We start from the raw sequence: 19,401 nt of genomic DNA on the forward strand, positions 1-19,401 counted from the left end.
TTAGTTGCTGACTATAGTTGTTACTTGTAGATCCTATTACTTTCATCCAGGTTTGATTCTTAACTTCCTATGATTATAATCTTCTGGCCCAAGTATTGTAGCCTCTCTCCTTGCTCAAAGCCAATCCTTTCAGTCTGCTATTATCACTTTCTGTTGATTACCGCCAGTGGAATATTGCTTCAAATTGTATTTTCCCTGAAGCTTTTCATCTGACCACATGATACATTCTGATTATCCTTCATCATACCAAGCTACAATTGCTTTGGCATCCTCTCTCATCTAATTTTATCACATGAGACACAAGCTGTATCACTCCAATTCCCAGAGTACAACAACAATTGAGAATGGCTTCAATTACATAGAAGAAATGCTAAAGCTTTTGTTCAAGATGTGAAAATTGTTTTTAAAAATACCATACTACACTTAATATCTTTGTTAATTATTTTGTCTAATTTTTTAATACTATTGATACAGTATATTCCTGAGTTTCAAGTTGCTTTGGATTCTGTAAGATCCTGAAGACAGAAGTATTAATTCTTTCTATTGAATTATGGGTCATTGGGATGAGTACAAGATTCCCAATCAGAGACCTGTTTCAAAACTTAGCTCTATAGCTTACTCACCATGTGACTATGACAAATCACTTAGGTTCTCTGTGTCTCAATTTTCTGAGTAATAAATAAGTCCTGTTTAAGGGGTTAGACTAGGTTAGTAAATTGCCTATCAGACTTAAATCTATTTTGTTCCTAGAACTTGAGAATTCATACACATCTCTGTGTGCGCACATGTATATGTGTGCACATCTGTGTATTACTTTTTGGGAAGGAGTGCTAAAAATAAATACTATCTTATTCTCCAGTATACATGTAGAGGAATTTGCCTTCATTATTCATATTATGCAGCTTGAGTTTTCATAGAGGTAGGAGAATCACATTCCTATATGCTTTTTCTCCTGGAAAAAAGAGATTCTTTCTCTCTTTTACATAATTAAGGCCAGAAGGAGCCACAGAAAAGTAGGAAAACTTTGAAAGTTAAATGTTGAATTTATTATGTGATCAAAAAGAAAAGCAAATTCAACATAATAGAGAATCAGTTTCATGTATAGGTCTCTTGTTCTACAATGTACATAGATATCTTTGATTTATTTGGTGTCTGTTAAGTAAAGAAATTTTAAAATGGTAAAAATAAATTTCTTTCCTGATGTTCATATTCACATCCTATGACTTGCTTTTAATTGATTCATTTTCTAATGATTAAAATATTGTATCCTAAGAGTGATTCTCTATCTAAGAGTCAATGAACAAATATTTATTAAATGTCTACTATATACTAAACACTTAGTTAAGCAGTATACAAGAAGATAAAAAATGAAATAGTCTTGCCTTTTATCAGTTTTCATTTACCTAGTGGAGTGGAAAGATGGAGAGATAGTAAATTCAAAGTATATACAAAGCCACTACAATGTTATTTTAAGGCGATAGGAAAGCACTATAAGATTCTTATAGAAAGAAGTTCTTGGTTGAGCCTTAAAGGGACCTTCACTTTCAAGGTCGAATTTTGACAAATAAAAAAAAAAATTAGGAATGATATACCAAAGGATGTAATATGATACATTATTCTTTAGAAAGCAGCTAGATAGCACATTAGATAAAGCAGGAGTCAGCAAGACCCGAGTACAAATGTGGCCTCAGGTACTTAATAGCTGTGTAACCTTGAAAATCTTACTTAACCCTGCTTGCCTAGAGTTTTCTTCTATAGGGGAAATGTTAGCACCTACCTTATAGGGTCACTGTAAGGCTCAAATGAGATAATAATTATATAGCACTTTGCACAGTACTTGGCATATAGTAAGCATTATATAAATGTAAGCTATTGTTTTTGTTGTTAAAATTTTCCTCATGTAATTTCTGTTATGGAAAAAACATAATATGCACATACAAAAATTTTCATATTCAATTTAGGAGAAAAATGTAATAGCATTCTTTTTACTATTCTTCCCAATCTAAACCATATTTCCTACCTTTAGTTCTTTTTCTACATTTACTGTTAGACAGATATCTTGAAATTTATAATTTTTCAATTTTATTTATAGCCCAGAGAGCTAACTCAAAAGTATGCTTTAAAGTGAGGACAATTTAACTGGAAGAACTTTATTTGTTATATAGTAACTAAAAATCATTTAAGAAGCAAATGTACTGTTTTGCCAAAGGTATTCAATTTCTACAGTCCCCACAAATATATACATGCATATGCACACATACACATGTATGTGTATACATATTGCTTCTTTGGAGTTTGAGGGAATAAGAATAGAAAAGACACATTCAGAAGTATATTGCACCATATTTGAAATGAGAAAGCAAAATTCAAGATATTACATGCTAGTTAGTATTTTCAATATTAACTTTACCATGTTCTTCCCTTTTCTGGTAAACTACATCTAGAATATCATGTTCACTTTGTGTTGCTATATTTCATGATGGGCATCAACAAATGTGATAAAATTAAAGTTAGATTACTTCTTGGTCTCAGAAGGATAGGTATCATTCTCCTTTAAAAGTTGAAAAGGAAACATTTTGCTACTTTTTCCTGTCAAAGATAGTCTTTTTCACATTCAAATTCCATGATATCTGAGGACCTTTTTTACTACCATGATTTCCTGAATTTTGTCCACTCTCACATTTTTTAACAAATTATTACTTTTTCTTTCAGAAAATGCATAAACCGTGTACCTTATCACAGATGCGTGCCTGCCTCAATGTAGTTAATTGTGAACCTAATCATACATTTTCTATATATTTTATTCCTTTGATTTTAAATACACTTGCTCATCCTGAATATCCATTCTTTAAGGAGACAATGTATTCTCCTCCCTCTCTTGTTGACTCAGTACATCACAGTATGAACCAGTGGCAATTAAATGTTAATTACTGACTAGATCTATCTCCCTCTGTTTAACTCTCCTACTCTACACTATGATTTAGGTATATTATTGTTTTGTGAAAGCAATCAGGAACTGTGTAAATGTACTAAATTTTCATTTCAACATTGAGCAAAATATGACAGTAATATATGGTAAAGGTAAATCATACCATCTAACCTTTCTACAGATGTATGTGTGTGTGTATATATATATATATATACACACACATACATCTGTTATGTATATCTGTGTGTATGTGTGTGTGTACACACACACAATGTATATACATACATATACATACACACACACACACACACATAAGAGAATCCTCATGACATAATAGATGCCAAAGAGTTAGGGAGATATGGGCATAAGGCCTACACCTGGAGTCTATTAGCTCTATAATCCTGAACAGGTCACTGAATCACACATCTCTTTAAAACGCTAATTTTCAAACAAGTCATCAGTCTGCATGAGTTTTGGTGGTGTTTCCACCACAAAAATCCCCCACACCAATAAAATCACAGGTCTGGTTCACATTCTGCTTTACATTCACAGGTAAGCTGCTGGGGGGTGCTACTATCCAGGTCATCAGCATACAGCAAACCTGTATCCAAATCTGAAGTGGTTTATATGGTTTATATTTGACGTTTCATTTGTTTAAATTGTAAAGAGACTACTGGAAAGGCAAAGTGTAAACAAATAGTTTGATACAAGACATCTGGGACCCAGTTTTCCCATGAATGCATCTAATGAAATTTCATTGATTGTAGACATGCTGTTAAAACTGCTGCAGCTCCTCAGTTACATTTCAGAAACCTTCTGTGCCGTGGCTTTCTGTCCCTATCTAGTAATGAATATTAATGCTGTATTTCATTTTAGCATCATGTTTTCACGTTTCTCTTGGAAAGGGATTTAATATGACATGCATTTAATCATTTCCACCATTGGGTTAAAGGTTTGATGTGATATTCTAATTAAGCCACTGAATTGTGACCATATGTATTTGCCAGATTTGTAGTGTTACAGAGGGAATTCTCTGTGAGCATAATTAGAATGACAGCCAATGTTTCTAGTTATGGCTACACAAGCTTGGCTTATACAAGGGCCATAGTGGCAATTTGCCAAGAGACAAGGCACTTCTACACTAAGCACTGAAAGGGCAACACCCAGGACTTCTTAAAAAATCTTTTATATTATCTAATAATAGCCTTGAGTGCAAAATTCCCATGATCTCCAAAATATTTCTCCTTTAAATTTCAATATAGAAGATGAGTCAGTTTCAGATATGCAGAATTGTGAAATCGTTGTAAGTGTTGTAAGGGACCTTAATAGGCAACTATTTCAATTCACAAATAAAAGGAATCTTCTCAATCATTTACCGATCAACCTCTGATTGAAGCCCTCCAGAGAATAGCAAGTCAGGACCTCTTAAGACAGACAATTTCAATTCTGAAGAGCGACAATTGTTAGGAATTTTCTCCTGACACCAATTTCCCCCTGTTTCTTCCGGTTATACCCTCTGGGACAAATTTGACCATGTATAATGTTTTTTCTATGAGATATATTTTCAAGTACTAGAAGGCATTTATAATTTCTTGAAGCTTCCCTTTCCCAAGTTAAAAAATCTTACTTTTTTCATTTGATCTTTATATACCATAGTTCCAAGGATCTTCATCATTCTGGCTACCATTTCTTGGACACTCCAGCTTTTCAGTGGTATTTTTAAATTAACTGTGAAACTTAGACCTGATAAAACTACTAAAAGGAATCTACTAAGGGCAGATGACAGTGTTATTATGTTTTCCTCTTCCCAGAGATGATAGCCTCTCAACTAGAAGATTGAATGGGGTAGCAATTTCTCAAATAGTCATTGAATTGGAGGAATATGATAGGCATGGGGTAGGGAGAACATTGTAAATACAAAACAATAAGTATAGGCCATTTTATCTTCTCTCAAAAACCTCATAACCTTATGTGAGAAATAGAACTTAAAATGCAAAGGAAACAGAGAGACTACAACATTTTAATAAAACTTCATTCATAATAAGTTATAGGACACTATAATATTTGTTAACTGAATATAATTCAGTGCCAGAAATATATATATATATATAATATATATATATATATATATATATATATATATATATAATATATATATATATATTATCAGCAAAATGTTATACAAAGGTTAAGGAAGGAAAAGATTAACATAGGCCAAACAAAAAAAAAATCTTAGAAAGTCATAATTTTAAAGGAATATTTTAATAATTTATCCTAGTTTCAATCATTACTTACAAGATGAAAAAAAAAATCCTGTGAATAACTTGCCCAAATTCATACAACTAATAAAAGAGCTTGAATGAGAAGTTAGGGCTTCAAAGTTTTTGTGTGGGATTTTGAAGCCTTAACTTCTCATTCAAGCTCTTTTATTAGTTCCTTTGAGAAGCATATTTTCGTTACAATTGGTCATATTCAAATCTTGATTCTGCCAGCTCTTTCCAGATTTTCTTTTTGCCCTTTGACAACTTATGAGAATATAGTAACTAATCTTAAAGGATACTGGAGAATGAACATTCATATTCCTTGAAGCGTTGGCCAATGATAAGCACTTCAATATATTCCTACAGAAATATATATTCTTACCTGAAATAAATCCTCAGAATTACATACAAAGTAATGGCTCATATTAGTAAACAGATTCACTCATAAATCACTGTTGTTCAGTCATATTTTCTGTTGCCTCTGTCTTTCTATGACTCTATATGGAGTTTTCTTTGGCAAAGATACTGGAGTGATTTGTCATATTCTTCTCCAGCTCATTTTATAATTAAAGAAACTGAGGCAAACAGTGTTAAGTGATTCACATGGTGTAACACTACCAGTAAATGTCTGAGGCCAGATTTGAATTCAGAAAGATGTGTTGTTTTTACTCCAAGTTTAATCATACTTGTGTTCCATTTATACTAAGGTTCCAGTACACGCTCATTCACTCACCACAAATCTATTCAACTATGTATATCTAATAGTGATTTTACATTTAGAATCCTTTATTTTTTGCCATTTTTTTGCCATCAATAGTGGTGTTAGGGTGAAAATCAGATATATTTCTAATAGGGTATGTGTGGTATAAAATAGAAACTTGAACTGTGACTACTATGAATCTATTTCTGCTCTATCCATACCTGTGATATGCTACTTCTAACAGTGAAATATAGCAAACATTTTGACTTCTTTTAATTGTTTTGTTTTAATTTGAATTTGGGTATTCATTGATATTCTTGATATTTCTCCTTGTGAAGGAAACTAATTTTAACAATTTCTTATTAGAGAGCAAACTAGAGCTCTGAAAATTTAAGTGACTTCCCTAGCATCTGCACTCAAACCCATGTTTTCTTTAAGTTGACTCTATCTACATCATGTTTTGGCATGCTATGGCAGCCAGTATATTTCAAAGACACCATCTTTTCATAAGGATTTGAGACATCAGGATTTCCAATTGTAACTTCTCAGAAGTCATTAAAAGTTATTTAAGCATGTCCTATTTTTATTATACAAATATGTCTCTGGCCTTCTATTTTTATTGGAATATTTATATTAACTTATTATTGTGAGTTATTGTAGTTCTTCATGTCATTCTCTTCTGTATTGTGTAATTTTATTATCACAAAGTTTGGAGGAACATAATTTTTTTGTCATAAAGTCTTATTTTGTTTTTGTTGTTTTCAAGATAAAGTTGCTTTAAAATTTAAAGATTGTAAACAATGTAACCAAATACTTGATGTAGACAAATCATGGCATCTTGTGAATTCTTGCATATTTCATAGAGCATGGTTGTCATTTTCATCTCTCTTCCTTTCCAACAGTCCAACAGCTTATTCTGTGGCCCAGTTAAAACCTCTCATTTCTTGGTGCTCTCAACAGATATCAGATTAGGAAACAGCCAAAATATTGTATGCTGTGACAAGTCCAATTTGTAGAATAGCTTATTTGCATAGATTCCATGGTCCTGCAAGTTTGTGATAACTGTTAGTATATTGTAGTCATTATCTTTGGGAAATTAGTAAATAACACATTGTGTCTATGAATATTGTCATTTTAATGTTGGAATAGAGAATCCATGATACATGTGAGTAATGTATTATTAAAAAAAAAAAAAAACTATCACTAACCTTCTTAAATACTAATAGGTTAGAAAGTTAGTTTGAGAAAACCAGGAAAAAATTCAACACTTCTAAAGTTTCCTACACTTGGAAGCAAATCACTGGAAGTTGTTTCTTTACTCATACCATCCATAAGATTTAAATTCATTCAATGTTTCAATCTCCTGAGCTCTCCTGAATTCAAGAGTGCTGAATAGTTACCGCAGATAATTTGCCACAATAGAACTAAATCTTCCTGAACTACTTTTCTTAAATTTTAAACAATTTCACTACCTTGACTTATGAGAGTTGAATTAATCTCAAAATTTCCCTTTTAAAAAGGAAATAAAACTCTCTAGAACAAAAGTGAGATTTTTACATTAGAAAACCAGTGCTCACTCAATGTAACTTTAGACCAGGCTAACGGCAGATTGTCCCAGATAGTAAGAATCTTATTCATTATACAAAAAAAAAAAAATTGTAGAATAATAATGTTGAAAGGATCTTCATATAAATGATCAAATTTAACCCTTTATTTTAGAGAAGAATTTGGCCCCAAAGAACTGAAAAAAACATTAGATTCCGAACCCAACATTTGATATTGTATTTCTCCCTCTCCCCGAACGTACTTATAAAATTCAATATATACAACCAATAAAACATTTCTTCTCAGATACATTTTTAATCGAAGAAACAACTAATATGAAAATTTTTGTCTGCTTTTGATAAACAAATTTGATGCTTCCTTCGAGCACTGTTCAATTGATATTACCAGTGAGAACACCTTTGTAGTCACAGAAGGATTTGAGAAATATGAAGTTTGGCTTTAGAAACAGGGTCGTAATTTTTCATAGGGGAAGGAGAATGTTCAAGTCTAAATACTGAAATTCTTTTGGTGAGTCTAACTGCTTTAGAATAGTTATCATATTGGCAAAGAAGAAAAAGTTACATAATAAAATTCAAGAAAAATTGGAAATATTTTAATAGTATTTAAACTCATATGCCACAAGTTTTAAAAATCATAATCCATGTTGTGTTTCTTTGAGTGGATATATCAAAAGGCCTCGGCAGGGACTTCAAAATTTACCCAAATACCCAGAGATCTTTGAAACCTGATATAAACATAGGGATATAAAAGAAGAGTGGAGAAAATGAGAGAGAGAGAGACAGAGAGAGAGAGAGAGAGAGAGAGAGAGAGAGAGAGAGAGAGAAAGAGAGGGAGAGAGAGAGAGAAAGAGAGAGAGGAGGTGATTGATAAGGGAGAGAGAGATTTAAGGAGGTGAAAAAACATGTGTAAATATATATATTGTATACATCTGTGTCTCTACATGTAAGATATGTGGCAACAAGTATAGGGATTGTACAGGGATTGTCTAAATATCTAAATGTATAGATATCTCTTGTGGGTAGTGTAGAGCAAGCTTCTTCCACTCGCAAAAATTTTTCAACTAAGAAATTTTTATGTGACTCTGGGTATATAGGTGTATTTTTATGAGTTCAAATGTTGGAGTTCATGTTCTTCTTTAAAATATTATAAAAGTTCTCTCTGGGTGCCTTCCCTGGAATCAGGATTTTGTCGGTCCCTGTTCGGGCGCCAAAATGTGGTAAGCTTTTTCTTCTCAAAGCACAGCCAGGTGATAAAAGTTCAGATCTTTTATTATCTCCAATATAGCCCAGTTAGCTTAGAGGCCTATCTCTCTGCTTGGTTCCAAGAGCTCCCTCTGAATGTCCTTCAGCCTCTGCCTCTGCTTTCTTCAGCCTCCAGCCAGCTCCACTCTTCATGTCATTCCGGAGAAATCTGACCAAGAGCCTCTGTCTGTTTCTTTTATCCAAGAGGGAGGAATTGTGGGATATGAGAGAGAGGGATTATGGGTTTTCTCCCATAGTGCTCTCTGGCCCAAAGAGCTTCAAGGGAGGTGTGAACTCATAAAGGTACAAAGTTTACTTTGTGAAGCTGGCATACTTGTCAACTCCAATGAGTAAAGGTATAAACACAAGCCTGGTATTAATTAGTCCTACTTAGTACCTCGTTTCAGGTTCTGCCCAAAACATCTTCTTGTAAGATTAGATCAACTCTAATTAGTTAGCAGTTTGTAAGGATTCCAACAGTGTATAAATATGTATATAAAGCAAACAATCATTGATAATAAATCATATTTTGTGACACTCCCCCATGTTCAGTTACATGATCCATCACATTTTAAGAAGTTTTGGTATAGGAAAAAAAACCTGTCTTCTAAATGACCTTTTTTCCAAAGAAGACTGTGATTTCCACCTAGAGAGGATTAGGGAAAAGAAAGCCTTTTCTGAGCACTTGTTTCTTTCCTCACTCATCTACAAGAGCAACATTGATTAAGAATTATATTTATATGCCCACCTCAAATATTGCCGGTCTAATAGTATGATAAGCTCAAAACAAAAGCAACTTCCCTAATCACATTTAAGGGGAAAATTAACCCTCATTTTCCCCTATATAGTTTAGCTTCTAATTTAGATTTATAGAACATCATGAATAGTAAATAGAGGGCAAATATTTATGCAAACAAATAACAAATAGAAATCAGAAAAAATTATGTGGACTATAAAATATCAAAGAATATTCAGTATAGAATTAATCTTAGCTGAGATTAAGATTTAAATACAAGGTGAGGTCTATGAAGACAAATTGCAAAGATGCCCAGTTTTCAATTTGTCTTCTTAGAGACTCCAAAACAGATCTTGGTACTTTAAAGGCATATTGAAAAAGAAATATGATTTGAACTCAGGAGAAATGGGTAACGATAAACTGGTCATTTGAATTTTTGAGCCTTGAATTCCTCATCTGTAAAATGGACCCAATAATACTTAAATAATCTATTTTCCATTCTGTTTTTGTTTTCATTGTAATTGTTGAGAAAAACACTTATGAAACTTTCAAGTTCTATGTATATGTTGTCAACTATACCTCACATTCTCATATACCCAATGTACATGTAATTGCAAAAATAAATAAATAAATAAAACAAAAGAAAAACAAAACCCCCACTGTTACATGGCTGTAGTTTTATTGGGATTTGAATAATCATATATATCATAGCATGTCATGTTATTATTTACTTTAGCAAAGGGAGAATTACATCTTTGCTTTTATCACTCAAATCTTTTTTACAAACCTATCTGTGTTTTTATGCTTAATATGAATGTGTCTAAAACTACCGATCAATGTATAAGATTTTGAGTGATATCACAGGACATTCACATTAGATATCTGTTTTAATTATTAGCATATTCAATTAGTTATTGTATTTTTAATGATCATTCTACTTAAGAGATTAAAATGTTACAGAGATTTTAAAACATGGAAACTTTAGCTATATAATAGAAAAGATTTAAAAAGAAAGAGATGAGAAGAAAATAAGACAAAGATAGAGATGATCCAGGGGCAATATTAATGATGAATAACAGTAAATCTAACCCCAGGCAGGAAAATGTAGTCTAAATTTATGAAGAAGAATATTACAGATGCCAATGGTACCAGTGATGGATTTTTAAATATTATTATACAAGATGCCATAAAATGGTGTCATTTAGGGAGTATTGAAATGGACCACCATTTTTCTTTTCCTAGTGTGCTGTAATAAACAATATGAGGACTGTTTGTCATACATTACCTCATACAATGAGAGTAAAAGTTCGTATTCCTGAGCCATATATTATCATATTGACCTTTGGAATTCAGATGGAAAAGAGTAAGTCTATGCACTTGTTATTCTAGAGGATACACAAATAATAATTCAAAGAAAAACTGAGTGGAATACTGAATCTATTATTTATTATGTATGTAAGCTTGGTTAGTATGATTAACCTCTCTATGTCTGAGATTCCCTATATGTATAAAGACAGCAATGGGCATGTACTTTCAGTATCTTCTTGTCCTAAATCTTTGATCTTATGATCTAGTCCTTATATGTTGAACTATCTCCTCATTCATCTCTCTTACCTTGAGTGCTGTCTTAAAACTGGCTTCATGATCTGTTGAAGGACTCAAAATTGAGATCAATACTTTTTACAAATCTACATGACATTCCTACAAATTAGGATATCCAAAAATTGTTGTAATGAGACAAAAGAGCATGAAAAATGGCTTTACTATAGGTATTCCTGTCCCCAGGTTCAAGAGAACAAAATATAACTCAATAGCCTTGTATGAACACCATTACCATAACAGGTAATTATCTACTTAACTAACTACTAATTAGCATGGTTTACTTTGGATATTATACAATTTCTAGAACTTCTTCTATATCAATTTTCTAAAATATTGACCTTTCTCCATATCATTTGATCTTTTGTATATATATATTGTCCTCTTTGGAAGTATAAGATGCTAAAGTGGGAGACAAGTTCCTGTTGTTTGGTTTGTTAAAAAAAAAAAAAGGTTATTAATTTAAGAAACTAAAGTTAAAATCCAGTTTTTGCTACTTCCTATCTGTGTGATCCTGAGAAATTCCTTTGATCATAAATGTGTAATTGAAAAGGAATTTACAATTATCTAATTCATTCTAATCAGTTTGTAAATGGAGAAAGAGAACACCAGAGAAGATAAATGAATTACCCAAGTTCATAGGATAATATATATTAGATCTAGAATTCAGACCCAAGACCTTGAAATTTCCATCTGGGATTCTTTGTGTTTTTTTTTTTAACTTTTTGAATTACTTATTTTTCCTCCCCACTTAATAATTATTTGTTTCCTTCCCCTCTTATCTGTCTTTCACTGGGGAAAAATACAATGTCCTTGTATACTCAAAACAAGTTTCCTTGTTTGCCATATCAAAGAAAAGGGGTATATTTGTTTTTACATTTTGAGCTATCACCTCTTTCTTTGTCAGGAGGGGGATTGTATCTATTATTCAGTCATGTGGAATCATAGTCTATCATTTCATTGCTTATAGATCTTAAGTCTTTCAATTGTTTTTCTTCACAATATTATTATTTTATAATTTATTCAACTGGCTCTGCTCACACTCTGCTTTAGTTCATATGTCTTTGCCAAAATATCAGAAACCCTCCCTTTGTTCATTTCTTTTAGCATAATAGCATCCCATTATATCCATAAATCATAATTTATTCAATCATTCCCCAAAGTAATGCATTCTTAGTTTCTAGTTCTTGCCAACTCAGAAAGAATTACTAGAAATGTATTTGTATCTCTGTATTCCCTTTATTTTTCTTTGATATCTTTGAGGTATACTATTAGTAGCATTATTACTGTGTCCAAGTAAAAATATAGAGTTTAGTGACTTTTGAGCATACTGTACCATACTGCCCTTGCTGAACCTTGATTCCCTCACCTTTCACGTAAGGATTAAATAAGAAAAAGGTTTTCTACAGCTTAAAGTGTTACAATAGTATGAGTTATCACTCATTATTTGTGGCATGTAATTTTAATTATATGATGGACTACCAGTGGGATTGGCAGATAATAGGCACATCACATACACGTGTTTCTTTCCCCATTCTACATGGCTTTCTTTGCCCTTGGCACTCTCATGTCACTTTCACAATATGTGAAACAGAGACTCAATGAAACTTCATATTTCCCTCCATCAATGAAAAATAGCAAATCACATTGACTTAATGTATGACAGTTTTTTCTGGGACACAAGGAGGTTAAATTAACCACCATGTCATCATGTGTCAGAAGTAAAAATTGATACTGAATCTTCACCCTTTTTTGAGATGCCATTTCCCTTTTATTTGTTATGATAATGATATATTACTACAGAAAGTGCTATAAAGTCATTTGAGGTATTTTGGAGGGACAAGGCAGTGCTAATAATTATATTTTTATAATTGCACATTGAAAATGATTTCTTTCTGCTCAAAAAGTTATCAAACTGTGCATACCCTTTGATCCAGCAGTGTTTCTAGTGGGCTTATACCCCAAAGAGATACTAAAGAAAGGAAAGGGACCTGTGGGTGCCAAAATGTTTGTGGCAGCCCTGTTTGTAGTGGCTAGAAGCTGGAAAATGAAAGGATGTCCATCAATTGGAGAATGGTTGAGTAAATTGTGGTATATGAATGTTATGGAATATTATTGTTTTGTAAGGAATGACCAGCAGGATGAATACAGAGAGGACTGGCGAGACTTACATGAACTGATGCTAAGTGAAATGAGCAGAACCAGGAGATCATTATATACCTCAATAACCATACTGTTTGAGGACGTATTCTGATGGAAGTGGATCTCTTCGATAAAGAGAGCTTTAATTGATCAAAGATGGACAGAAGCAGCTACACCCAAAGAAAGAACACTGGGAAATGAATATAAACTGCTTGCATTTTTGTTTTTCTTCCCAGGTTATTTATACCTTCTGAATTCAATTCTCCCCGTGCAACAAGAAAACTGTTCGGTTCTGCACACATATATTGTATCTAGGATATACTGTAACCCATTCAACATGTAAAGGACTGCTTGCCATCTGGGGGAAGGGGTGGAGGGAGGGAGGGGAAAAATCAGAACAGAAGTGAATGCAAGGGATAATGCTGTAAAAAATTACCCTGACATGCGTTCTATCAATAAAAAGTTATTTAAAAAAATGATTTCTTTCTCATGTAATTAATAAAAAATTTTTATGCCTTCCTAAAATGTTCACTGGGAAAGTTATTTCTTTGGAAACAATAACTATCTATATTTTTTGGATAATTCATGAAAAGAGAGCCAAAAGAAATAGCAGTTGCCAAAATATTTGAGCATCTCTCAATTAATATAGGACTGTATTGAGTAAATTGAAAGTCTATGTAATAATGAAAAGCCTTCTCTGTGATAAAGTTTAGAATTTTCTGAGTTGTTCTGAGTATTACATTGTTGCAAATACAGTATTTATGTTTTTGGAGCATTATAAAAAGATGAATATTGACTCTCACTCTCAAAAAAGAATAAAATCCTGATTAATGCTGGGCTCTACCATGATATTATAATGTTGCCAAAAGGGTAATTTTAGCATTTGGAAGGGATCTGGATTTTAAAATGGAGTCACATTTTCTTAATTTACTATGGCAAAAAGAAAACAAAAGTGTGGAATGCAATAGTTTGTGTACCTTAGAATAAGAGTCCTCACTCTGAGATTCATGAATTTGAACAGGAAAAATACATCTTTATTTTTACAAACCTGAAATGAAAAATTAGCATTTTATTCAATTGTGGGTCCAGCCAATAATATACAGGATACAGAGGCTTTAAGTAAAATACCAAAAAAGGTTGTAACATAAAAAGTCAAAGAATTCTTAGAGGCTTCCATGAAAAGCTTTCCTTGTATAATTCCTCATAGTTAAGAAGTTATCTTGTGTTCTTTACAGTTGTGTGAGAGAATTATGTTGAGTTTGAATATCAGAGAGAAAGTCTATAATTATTTTGTCTTATTTTTCATTGTTTTTTTTTTCTTCCCACAGTGCTACCTAGCCATACATGTGGAAATCCTGGGGAAATACTTAAGGGAGTCCTCCATGGAGCCAGATTCAACATAGGAGATAAAATTCGATACAGCTGCCTTTCTGGTTATGTCTTGGAAGGTCATGCTATGCTTACCTGCATAGTTAGTCCTGGCAATGGTGCCTTATGGGATTTTCCAGCTCCATTTTGCAGAGGTACAGAATGCCTGCTAACTTACAAGGGGAAAATATAGTGTTGCTAATCAGTCAATACATAAGAATGCATATTTTAAAACTTCTCTCAACAAAACATGGTGTGTGAAATAGGATAAATTCTCAAAAATGTTAAGTAGATCTCATGTTAATAAAATTATAGTCTGCAGTTATATTGAATAGGGAAAATGTAAGCCTAAATTAAATCAAACATTTATTTATAGAATTAGAGTTGAAAATGATTATCAAAGTCATGTATATCTTAAGTTACTAAAAGAATTGACTAATGTTATTTTTGAACTCTTGTCCTGGTCTTGGAAAGATTGTGGAGGTCAGAAGAGATTCTTAGGATTGGCATATAATAGGCATAGCACATCACACTTGTTTCTTTCCCTGTTAGAGATGGCTTAATTTACCCTTGAAACTCTCACATCACTTATACAATTGTGAAACACACACTCAATGAGACTTCATATTTTATCATTGCAAAACAAGTACTGAAATAAATGGCAAAGCTACAACTATATGCTCATTGATTTGTTTGGAGGGGGAAAGAAATTTAAACTTTACAGACCTAGTTTTTATAAATAGTACAGTCATAGATGAATGTGAGAATCTTCACTGAACTTAAGTAATGAGGGATTAGGTATGTTACATTACTCTGATATGGTGATAAATTTATGAGCTCACTATGCATACTCTTCCTTTCAATGCAGATTAAAATGCATTCACAATTTCTAGTCTGGTTTAATCTCTGTTTATATACTTGCATAAATGCTTCATAAAATCTCTATCCAATAAATTTAATACTTTCCTCTAATGATTTTTAATTACTTCACTATTACGAATGCAATACTTAGTAGTATATTTGGGTCATGATAAATCACTCTCCACAAATATTCCTATTTACCCTCACAATAATCCTGGGACATAGGTACTATTGTTATCCACATTTTGTAGATAAGAAAAATGTGGCTAATAGTGATAACTTGACTTGTCCGAGGTCCCGCAACTAATATCTGAGTTTGGATTTGAACTCAGGTGTTCATGACTGTAGGGTTATCACTCTATCCAATAGGCCATCTGGCTACCTCTATTCCTAAATGACTTTGAAGATTTTTTAAAATAATATGTTTATTTTCAAAGCATTGTATATAATATTTTGTAGTGTGATAAGAAAAACTATATGAGTTTCCAGAGCTTTTGTGAGTTATCCCCATTTTTATATATTAAATATTGTGATGGTAGTGGTGTGCAAATCACAGATATATATTATCAATGAAAGAATATTAATGATTTTTAAAATGGAGAGAGAATTGTGTTAATAGGATTTTTGGAATTATATAAACTACTGTTCAATTTTCCAAAGTATTAAAGCATGCTGTCTTTCTAATATTTCTTACTGTGTATACCTCATTGTCCATCTAGAGTGCCTGCCCATGAAAAGAAGAGAAATGATTTAAAGTTAAAAAAAAAAAAGATCCTTAATAATATCTAGCAGCCATATAGTAATCTAAGGTTTTATTTCTCTTCACAATCCTGTGTGGTAGATACTGTGAACCAATTAGTCATTAAACATTTTCTTATGACATACTATATGCCATGCACTTTAAAAATAAGGACAAAAAAAATGAAACATAATGTGATTTCAAGTATCATGCCTTTTTGTTTGTTTTTGCTTTTTTTTAATATTGCTGATTTTGGGGAGACATGAACACCTAACATTTTATACAAATGCAAGTTGAAGTTGGGGAGGTAAGAAGTGCATTAGAAACATTAATAACTAGGGATAGCATAATGGACTTTGGATAAGAGACAATATTATTTTAATTTTATGAATAAGGAAACGAATACCTGAGTGAAAGTGTCCCAAGCCTATTAAGTGACACTGAGTGACAGAATTCAAGCTTAAGTGCTATTTCTTAGAATCAAAAATTTTTATTCATATTTCAATTGTGGATATATTTATATGCTTTTCTCCTCCTCTCCTTCCTCCTTCTTTTCTTCTTCACTCTTATTCTTTTCAATTCACTCTTTCTCTTGGCTAAAGTATATCTTCTCAGGTCTAGATTGTGATACTACTCATGAATCTTAGATGAGAATCCAGTACATTTCATGGATTTCTCTGTTCACTCTGAAGTGCTTGAATTCCACCATAGTTGACCATCATTGATAGTTATTCAAACAGTCTTTTAGTCCTTGTGCCTTCCACAAATAAGTTGCATTCTCTCTGCTACTTCCCTTTTGCCAATGGAATTCTTTGTTGAATCAAACTTTAGGGCTCAAGTACAAAGAAAGAAAAAAAAAAGAAATATGGAATGGGCTCTTCCAATCTAGGATATATATTACTAATGCAATACAGCTATTGAACTTAAGAAGGTCTACCCTTAAAATGAAGTAACAGAATGTGCCCTCTGAAATCTCAGAAGTTAGCCCTGTGGGGATTAGATTATGGAGATTAGAAACACATAAATATCTTCCTCTAACCTGACTATAGGGTTTATTAGTAGTATAGAGACCACAGGCAAAGAATCTACCTACAAGGATACAAAAAGACATGTGTTTTCCTTGTCAGCATCATTTGATGTCAGTTTTGTTCTAGTTCTAGAAAATGAAGCTTGCAGAAATGCTTATGATATCAAAATCTGTTCCTTTAATAAGCACAAACCAATTCAGAGTGGCTCCTAGGCTATAGAAACTGTGATGTTCTCTTCTTTTGTAAAATATGATGGTTCTCTCTGGGAACAGGTTTCTCAGGGGAGATTCTCTGGAGGCAGCCTTAGTTTCAATTCAAAGTAATAATCACTTCAAACATAGCCAGGAGTTAAAATTCAGTCCTTTATTGTGTTCTTCAAAGTCTTGAGTTGCAGCCCCTAGTTCCCTCCAAAAGTCTCAAGCCAGCACAAAGGTGGAATATGGAATGAATCTGTCTCCACCTCCAAGAGTGGGCTTTTGTGTCTCCCAGAGTGCTCTTTGGCCCTGAGATCTTCTTGCTTATATGCTGTACATTGAGTACACACCAATCATTATATCACTGGGAAACCATTATTTGTTGTAGGATTAAATCAATGCTAAACTAGATTTAAACATTGTCTCCTCAATTCCACTTAATACCTTGTTTCAAATTCTGGCCCATAACATCCCCTTGTAGGATCAGATCAATCATACTGAACCATACTAAATTAGATGATTATTGTCTCTATCAACTCTAATGACAGTTTGTAAAGATTCCAACATCTCCCACTTTCTTTTGATTTAGAACATAAGGTGGTCATGACCTTCCTGACTTCTCAAAGAGGTGAAAACCCCAAAAAGAAGGTGATCACGCCTTCCCTAATTACTCGAAAAAGAAGTGAAAACACCATAAAAAGAAGGTGGTCACACCCTCCCTGACATCTCAGGAAGGGAGATGAAAACACCAAAGGAAATGGGAAATCAAATCAGATTAGTGGATTTCTAAAGGGACTCATTTGAAACAGGTATACATAAATCCATCAATATGGGAGGTGTTACAAATAATTACATACACACATTGCAATATAACACAGGCTAGTAGTAATGTAACAAATAACATGAATCAACATGAGAATTTTTACATGTCCATAAGTCCTATAAATAGCCCAAAAGAAATCCATTGTCCATTAGTTCATGTGCCAGGAATCCAATAATTCCTGCAAGCTTTGCAGTATTGCAATAGTCTCATCAACAATTTTTCATCTCAGGGAATCCAATGATTCTTGCTGGTTTTCAAGAATTGAAACAGTCTCATCTTGTGTTAGGGAATCCAATGATTCCTGAAGATTTTAAAGTTCTTTTAACAGTCTCATTGTCAGCCATGCTCTTTCAGTGTCAGATGTTTCTTAAATCTTCTCCTTTGTTTTGAGGTTTTTCTTCTTTTTCTGTCTTTCTCCAGGTGCTCGTTGCCACCCATCTATTTCTTTCTGCATCTGTCTCTTTCTCTGCCTGTAAAAATACAAGCAGTCCCTTTCTCCCAAGCAGTTAACCTATCTAATCCCCTTCTATTTACCACTTTGGGGATTTCTCCTCATCATCTGGCAATTACATTGGAGCTGTTTGCATTGTACACTGTCCTGTTGGATCAAAAAGCCTGTATTCTCCCCAACTGTAATCCTGATTGCTTTTCTGTTGATTGATCATATCAGAGTCCTGACCTTCTAAAGACTCTCTGGGTGTTACCTCAGCTGCCATCATGTTCCATTTGTTTTTTGTATGATATCTTGGAGCTGGGCTCCACCTCTCATTTCTCTGGGTCAATTTACATTCAGAGGCCCAGTGGAAACCTCAGTTGCATTTTGGACATGGGGTTTTGGGTTTTATTCTCTCACTCTCTCCTCTCACTCTATCTCTGTACCTCCACTGAGCTCTCAGATGTCCTATCTTTCCACACTGAAAACATCAACAAGTTTCTCTAGAAGTCCCTTGCCAAGAAGGATCCTGTCTTTCCATGTCCATCATAGTTTGGGTATAATAAGCATCTGTGCCCACTGTGGCACAGCGCCTTATGATCTCCTCTAAAGGAGCATCTTTCTCTAGTCTCCATATAATTCTTTTGCAAACCTCATTGGCATTTTCCTTAGCCAGATGTCTGGTCATTATTTCTGTGACTGCATTATCTCCAATGGTTCTTTTTACAGCTGTTTGCAAATGTCCCACAAAATCCTCAAAAGGTTCATTGGAACATTGCTC

At 33.2% G+C, this 19,401-nt stretch overlaps 1 protein-coding gene across 1 annotated transcript in view; it reads left to right on the forward strand.

The window, feature by feature from the left end:
* Positions 1-19,401, forward strand: part of CSMD1 (CUB and Sushi multiple domains 1) — a 2,716,069-nt gene that overhangs the window by 1,241,205 nt on the left and 1,455,463 nt on the right. The window contains exon 4 of the mRNA XM_051975995.1: positions 14,503-14,697. Coding sequence (XP_051831955.1) covers positions 14,503-14,697 — 195 coding nt within the window. The remainder of the gene's footprint in view (positions 1-14,502; positions 14,698-19,401) is intronic.

This window comes from Antechinus flavipes, chromosome 2, assembly GCF_016432865.1.
Source record: "Antechinus flavipes isolate AdamAnt ecotype Samford, QLD, Australia chromosome 2, AdamAnt_v2, whole genome shotgun sequence".
Taxonomy (NCBI): domain Eukaryota; kingdom Metazoa; phylum Chordata; class Mammalia; order Dasyuromorphia; family Dasyuridae; genus Antechinus; species Antechinus flavipes.